Source organism: Amphiura filiformis, chromosome 2 (assembly GCF_039555335.1).
Source record: "Amphiura filiformis chromosome 2, Afil_fr2py, whole genome shotgun sequence".
Classification (NCBI taxonomy): Eukaryota; Metazoa; Echinodermata; class Ophiuroidea; order Amphilepidida; family Amphiuridae; genus Amphiura; species Amphiura filiformis.
Window position 1 is genome coordinate 1,233,420 of NC_092629.1, and position 8,275 is coordinate 1,241,694.

At 39.8% G+C, this 8,275-nt stretch overlaps 1 protein-coding gene across 1 annotated transcript; it reads right to left on the reverse strand.

Annotated features, from left to right (window-relative positions):
• Window positions 1-6,049: 6,049 nt before the first annotated feature.
• Window positions 6,050-7,875, reverse strand: LOC140172275 (uncharacterized). The gene is made up of 2 exons (XM_072195543.1): window positions 6,810-7,875; window positions 6,050-6,438 (listed from the first exon to the last, which is right to left on the reverse strand). Exons 1-2 carry the CDS (start codon window positions 7,873-7,875, stop codon window positions 6,050-6,052), a joined length of 1,455 nt encoding a protein of 484 aa, XP_072051644.1.
• Window positions 7,876-8,275: the final 400 nt, after the last annotated feature.

Genomic DNA, 8,275 nt, shown 5'->3' on the forward strand with positions numbered 1-8,275 from the left:
GGTACGTGAAGATTTCGATTAGGCCTCTTTCCTGCATATGACACCCTAATATTGATTAGGAAACAAGTCGGTACGTGAAGATTTCGATTAGGCCTCTTTCCTGCATATGACACCCTAATATTGATTAGGAAACAAGTCGGTACGTGATGATTTCGATTAGGCCTCTTTCCTGCATATGACGTCCCTAATATTGATTAGGAAACAAGTCGGTACGTGAAGATTTCGATTAGGCCTCTTTCCTGCATATGACACCCTAATATTGATTAGGAAACAAGTCGGTACGTGAAGATTTCGATTAGGCCTCTTTCCTGCATATGACACCCTAATATTGATTAGGAAACAAGTCGGTACGTGATGATTTCGATTAGGCCTCTTTCCTGCATATGACATCCCTAATATTGATTAGGAAACAAGTCGGTACGTGAAGATTTCGATTAGGCCTCTTTCCTGCATATGACATCCCTAATATTGATTAGGAAACAAGTCGGTACGTAAAGATTTCGATTAGGCCTCTTTCCTGCATATGACACCCTAATATTGATTAGGAAACAAGTCGGTACGTGAAGATTTCGATTAGGCCTCTTTCCTGCATATGACACCCTAATATTGATTAGGAAACAAGTCGGTACGTGATGATTTCGATTAGGCCTCTTTCCTGCATATGACATCCCTAATATTGATTAGGAAACAAGTCGGTACGTGAAGATTTCGATTAGGCCTCTTTCCTGCATATGACATCCTTAATATTGATTAGGAAACAAGTCTGTATGTGAAGATTTCGATTAGGCCTCTTTCCTGCATATGACATCCCTAATATTGATTAGGAAACAAGTCGGTACGTGAAGATTTCGATTAGGCCTCTTTCCTGCATATGACACCCTAATATTGATTAGGAAACAAGTCGGTACGTGAAGATTTCGATTAGGCCTCTTTCCTGCATATGACATCCCTAATATTGATTAGGAAACAAGTCGGTACGTGAAGATTTCGATTAGGCCTCTTTCCTGCATATGACACCCTAATATTGATTAGGAAACAAGTCGGTACGTGAAGATTTCGATTAGGCCTCTTTCCTGCATATGACATCCCTAATATTGATTAGGAAACAAGTCGGTACGTGAAGATTTCGATTAGGCCTCTTTCCTGCATATGACATCCCTAATATTGATTAGGAAACAAGTCGGTACGTGAAGATTTCGATTAGGCCTCTTTCCTGCATATGACATCCTTAATATTGATTAGGAAACAAGTCTGTATGTGAAGATTTCGATTAGGCCTCTTTCCTGCATATGACACCCCTAATATTGATTAGGAAACAAGTCGGTACGTGATGATTTCGATTAGGCCTCTTTCCTGCATATGACATCCCTAATATTGATTAGGAAACAAGTCGGTACGTGAAGATTTCGATTAGGCCTCTTTCCTGCATATGACATCCTTAATATTGATTAGGAAACAAGTCTGTATGTGAAGATTTCGATTAGGCCTCTTTCCTGCATATGACACCCCTAATATTGATTAGGAAACAAGTCGGTACGTGATGATTTCGATTAGGCCTCTTTCCTGGATATGACACCCTAATATTGATTAGGAAACAAGTCGGTACGTAAAGATTTCGATTAGGCCTCTTTCCTGCATATGACATCCTTAATATTGATTAGGAAACAAGTCTGTATGTGATGATTTCGATTAGGCCTCTTTCCTGCATATGACATCCCTAATATTGATTAGGAAACAAGTCTGTATGTGATGATTTCGATTTGGCCTCTTTCCTGCATATGACATCCCTAATATTGATTAGGAAACAAGTCGGTACGTGATGATTTCGATTAGGCCTCTTTCCTGCATATGACATCCCTAATATTGATTAGGAAACAAGTCTGTATGTGATGATTTCGATTAGGCCTCTTTCCTGCATATGACATCCCTAATATTGATTAGGAAACAAGTCTGTATGTGATGATTTCGATTAGGCCTCTTTTCTGCATATGACATCGCTAATATTGATTAAGAAACAAGTCTGTATGTTATGATTTTGATAAGGCCTCTTTCCTGCATATGACATCCCTAATATTGATTAGGAAACACGTCGGTACGTGAAGATTTCGATTAGGCCTCTTTCCTGCATATGACATCCTTAATATTGATTAGGAAACAAGTCGGTACGTGATAATTTTGATAAGGCCTCTTTGCTGCAAATTAGGGTTAGGGGTTAGGGGTTAGGGTTAGGGTTAGGATTAGGGTTAGGGTTAGGGTTAGGGTTAGGGTTAGTGTTAGGGTTAGGGTTAGGGTTAGAGTTACGGGTTTATTTCGGCTCTAAACTTACTACTTAAGGGCTGAAAATATAGTATATAATAGAGTTTAGGAGGTAGATGAAACCTGCAAAAGAAAAATTCTTAAGTCGGTATACTTTCAAAATGGCGGCCGTCCAAAGTTTGTACATAAGCTTATGGAAAATAAATTAAAACGCCATTTTGAAAGATGACCCATTAGATTTTTTTGCCTGTGAGGTAATTTGTAGAACTAATTACGATCTACGTTTTGCAAAAAAAATCAGGTCAATACCCAGGGGTCAATAGCACATTCTGTTAAGGAGATATGGCTTTTACAGCCCTGGGTGAGTATGTAAATTAAATGGAACAGCCGCCTATATCTAACAAACTAAAAACCTGACGAACATAAATTGGACGACACATGTAGAGCTCGTCGAGATCTACTTGGATCTCAATTTTTAACCAAATCGGATGACGGGAACCACCCCAAATAGGCCATATATAGCCCAAAAACCTTGGCTGTTCCATTTAATTTCAAGTGCGCGCTATTAGCCAAGTAGCGACTACCAATTTATTAATTACTGTATAGGTTGTCGTTGAGCCAAAAATTTAAAAATTGTCACATTGACTTGTTTCTTGTTTCATATTATAGGTCTGTTTGAGTAGACCAAAAGTGACAATGGATTTTGTAAAACAGTCTCTTACACTGCTTGGCGACGCTGTCGCGCTCGGAGCGATCATGCATAGCACATTAAAATGGCCTATACTTGATTTTTGTCAAAATTGTCGTACGGAGTTGGTAAATGTGTCATATGAAAGCTTGTGTTGAGTAGAATAAAAGATTCCACGGGATCAAAATTGTAAACCGTCAAATACACTATCAAAAATGTACACTTTATATACCAAAATATTACGGTGACTTTAAAATGAAGTTTTTCATTTGACCCTTGATTAACCTTTGACCTTTTGTGTGACCTTTGACTTTGTAGTTAATCACATCAAATATGATTTTACACAGGGTATATCACTCATAGAAAGAGAGAACGCAAAATACGCCTTACCTGGAGCTATCCAATGACTCGAATGACCCGTGTAAAAACTCAAATGACCAAAGTAGCACATTTAAGAAATTTACGGTGACTTTGAAACAAGTCTTTAATATTCATTTTTAAGTTGTTGCAAGTTCCTTGAAGTTCATATTTGAGATGAAGGATTGGTATGAGGAACTCTTTTCACCACCGAGGTCAAAGGTCAATCAGAGGTCAAACGTACATTTTTTTTTAAATAAAGTCACTTAACAAGGTCAAAAGTCAACGAATTTTACATCGTAGTAAAGTATGTTTAATAAGCTTTAATATGAGCCACTAACCACTTCTATAGTGCATTCCGTTCTTGAGATATTTTTTTCTTAAATCCAAGATGGCGGCAAAAAAAAAAGATGGTCCAATATTAATGAGAATGGTATTTTTGGAAAGCTTATTTTTTATGCAATATGGGGAACAAATTTAAAAATTCAAAAAATCACGTCCTCAAAAATCCAAGATGGCGGTTAAAAAAAAGTTTGTCCAAAATTAATGAAAATTGTATTTTTGGAAAGCTAATTTTTTATGCTATATGGGAAAAATATTTAAAAAAGAGATAAGTGATTGTCAGAATTCAGTCGGCCATTACTGGGTTAGGGTATGTGTTATGGGGGCACTGAACAGTAAGATTCGCCATTGAAATACATGCGCCGAGGGCCGAAAAGAACGAGCTATTGCCAAGTCCGTGCAATTGATTGGGTTATTTGAACTGTTTGGCGTTGGAGCAACACTCTTTAAATTTAATATATCTTTTTTTGCACATAGATCACTTTTTTTCACAAATTTCACTTTTTTAACTCAACCCGTATTTTTGAAGCGTTTCACCTCTCAAAATCGGGTTCTCGACGCATTGCATTGTGGGATATCTTACACATCACGAAACAAGAACATGTCAGCTTTAACATAACACCCTACAATGATGTCATACGTACATTTTAGTGGAAATACGCACATATTTGGCCTAAATTTTGTGTTTTTAAGGTACTATACACACGTTACACTTCCGGTCGCGGAAGGTTACTGTTCAGTGCCCCCTTTGAAGAGCCAAATTTTTTCACTTTTGTGAAAAAATACTATTTTTATAAAGATTGAAGTGTTTCATGATGAATACTTTTTATTTGAGCTCGCTACGACTAAAACTTTTCGAGTTATGACCTTTCTTGTGAAATGTTCTTTGTCCAAAACTTTTTGAAAATACGCATTAATATTCACTAACCTAAATGCCCAGCGATTGGTTTCTCGTTCAATCTCGTTCAATTTCCTCGTTCGTCTAGAGGCTCTAAATACTTATCAAAAGTTATCAAAATCCTAGAGCAGGTCCGTTTTGAACACAAAAAGGTATTAAGGGTGTTCTTTGTGGAGCATGTCGCTAATTTTGTGATAAAGATACCAAAAAAACTTCCATATTAAGTCCAAAAAAAATCGAAACTGGTTGTGAGTGCTAGAGCGGGACCAGTTAACATATTTAAAAGTGTTCTATACCTTTTGCGTGAGCATGTATGTTACATTTTGTATTTTGTATTTAACCATGTTAATCAGTTCTAGCAGCCACAGGTTGCCATATCATTAACAGTTTTCAAATTACAAAGCATTCACAAAGCATTCGGCCCCCTAAATCTAATAAAGATGCGGCACCCCATATTTAATCAGACGCGTCCGCGTTCACACGTGACCGATACGCACCGTAGATACGCAATGTCAAGATACCAGATGTAAACATTGAATAGATATTATACCAATGTTCCTCTTGTAAAACGAAAAGTAGCTTTAAAGTTAAAGACATAGGGCCTAAGTGGACTCCAAATTCCACAATGACGAAAAGAATTAGGCGCACAGGACGTAAAGCACGGTTACAAAAATCTCCATTTGTTAAGGGAAATCGCCTAGGATTTGTTACAGGAGGGATACAAGAACAACGGGCAGAAGAAACTAACGAGCTCATTGACGAAGGTAAGATCAATAATGATGCTGGTGATGATAATGTGATAATGTGCGTTTTCCATATTACAGATGACCATGTGATAATAACGTGCGTTTTCCATCCGAAGGATCGTCATGTGAACATGTATATTTTTCCATCATAACACTATATCCTGCAATAATAGTCTCATAGAGCCTATATTTGTGTTTTTATAACTATCCAGATGCTGTTGAACATGTTTCAACAAGTTCACCGAGTAACCCAGACGAAATATCCCCCTCTTCCACCAATAAGGCTGACGACAGTAACAACGGGATCAAACCCCGGCTTAGACGAATGGAGCGCGACTTGTTTGACATGGTCCGAGACCCGGAGGAAATCATCCTGCCAGCAGCAATGAAATTAAGACCCCTTGAAGCCCATGTACCGTCATCGTCGTCGCTGGATGCCACTTATTCCGATAAGCTAAGTGGCAATTTCATAACTCATATAAAAACCACCGAGGCCATTTTCAACCAGTGCATAAGAGAACACTTAACTGAACAGTTGACTAAATTATAATTCTGTTCAACTGGACTTACTATTTATGATGGCTACGGTATCACGTAATATCCATGACGCATCATCAGGCCGACTGGTCTTGAATTGGCTCTGTATTCTTGACCTGTGACGTCACGATGGTAGAAGTGACGTCACACGCGAGTCGTCGAGGGATCTTCCTGATGGTCGGTTCGTAACTCTTGGACAAGTTGTGGCGTAGTCCCCTCCGCGATTCAAAGTTGGCTCCTCCTGCGAACATATATAGCTTCTTTCACCCCTCTTTCATACCACCTATGTTCTTTATCAAGCACAATAACGTCCTTGTCCTCAAAGTTGTGTTTAGCTGCTTTGAGGTGCGTGTAAACCGCAGAGTCGTTGAGCCCTGTTGAACTGGGGCGTCGATGTTGATACATGCGCTTGTGGAGAGGTTGTTTTGTCTCCCCTATGTAGTAGTTCTCACAGTCCGAATCCTGGCAGTTAATCGCATAAACAATGTTGCTTTGTTTGCGTTGCGGAATCTTATCCTTCGGATGGACTAACTTTTGTCTCAGAGTGTTGCAAGGTTTTAATGAGACAGGGATCTGGTGCTGTCCAAAGATCCTCTTTAACTTCTCAGAAACATCTGAGACATAAGGGAGAGTAATACCGAACTTGCGGGTGCTCGAAGCGGTGGTAGAAGATTGTTTGGACGATGTTTGGTCCTTTTGCGGTTTCAAAGCTTTTTGGAACGTCCAGTCCTTGTACCCACAGGTACCCAAGGCCGACTTCAGATGTTCGCGTTCACCAGCTTTAGCTTCGTCCGTTGACGGATGGTCTCCGCGCGGTGAAAGAGCGTTTTGATCACACCGAGTTTGTGGATAAGTGGATGATGGGAATCAAACTGTAAATATTGGTCCGTATGTGTGGCTTTCCTGTATACTGATGTTGAGAGAGTGCCGTCTGGCTGAATTTTGACCAAACAATCCAAAAAGGGTAGCTGGTTATTGGCCGCACCTTCTTGGGTGAACTTGATATTGCTGTCAACAGAGTTAATATGGTCAAAAAACGGATCTAGTTCACTCTTTTTGATCTTAACGAGAGTGTCGTCGACATAACGGAACCAATGTGACGGTGAAATACCATTATAAGAGTCTAGGGCAGTCTGTTCAAAGCGTTCCATGTAAAGGTTCGCGACAATTGGGGAAACGGGGGACCCCATCGCACATCCATGATTTTGTTTGTAAAATTTCCCTTCAAACACGAAATAAGTTGAATTAAGGCACAATTCCAAAAGCGAACAAATTTGGTCCACGTTCAAGTTGGTTCGTTGACCTAGGGTATTATCAGCGTGTAAAGCTTCCTTGACTGCGTTTACAGCGCCCTCCGGTGGGACACTAGTGAACAAGGCCGAAACGTCGTATGAGGTGATAGTTTCGTCTGATTCAACCTTAATGTCCTTCAATTTGTCCACAAGATCGGTAGAGTTGACAACATGATGACACGATTTGCCAACTAAGGGCCCAATAATACCAGCCAAATGCTTTGCAAGATTATAAGTCACTGATGAAATACAACTGACAATTGGTCTCAAAGGCACATTTTGTTTATGAATTTTTGGTAGACCGTAGAAACGAGGCACTGACTCAGATGGGCTGAGTTTATAATACAACGCACGATCGATGGCCTCCGATTCTTCCAAAGCTTTGAGGGAATCACTAACTTTCTTCTTATAACCAGAAGTAGGATCCCTCTTGAGAGGTTGGTAAACTTTCGTATCACTCAAAAGATCGTTGGCTTTGTTTACATAGTCAGATTTGTCAATAACTACTGTGCATCTACCTTTATCAGCCGGTAGCACTAAGATGTCAGAGTCTTGGTTTAGTGCTACAATCGCCTCCCGCTGTTCATTGCTGATATTTGAATGGGGAAGCTTAGCATTCACAAGACAAGAATTTACCTTTGTGCGAAGTTCTTCTGCAACACAGCTGTCCAAGTTATTATTGCGTATTGCCGACTCAGTCGCAGTAATTATTTCCACGTGGGGAAGCTTATCCACGTGGGGATGATTGATAATATTCATAAATACTTAACTGAACGCACAGATTGTCCCGGGCTGGTTATTCTCGACCCTGACAGACATGTCCAAATGAGGTTGGGTTTGAAGGCTGGGCTTAGGTGCAATTTATGTTCATACAAGTCGATCCGTATGATGAAGTTTTACGACGAGGTGGAGGGTCCAAATAAAAAGAAGGGTCCAAAGCCTGTAAAACTTAATGTTCAATTGCAAGTGGCCTTGACGAAGGAACCAATCGGCAACTCGGCCATGCGTAATATTTTCGCCGCTCTTGACATTTCCCCACCGAGCGAAAGAGGAATGCAGACCATGTCCAATCGAGTCAGTAGCGACTTTAAAGACTTAAACAAAGAACAGTTGGCAACAAATCGCCAACTGGTCGAAAAAGTCATGACCATTCGCCAAG

Coding starts and splice junctions, on each gene's coding strand:
- LOC140172275 (XM_072195543.1), bottom strand. CDS start 7,875: ATGAATATTATCAATCATCCCCACGTGGATAAGCTTCCCCACGTGGAA. Junction 6,439..6,809: donor TATCAAGTTCACCCAAGAAG/GTGCGGCCAATA, acceptor CTTATGTCTCAG/ATGTTTCTGAGAAGTTAAAG.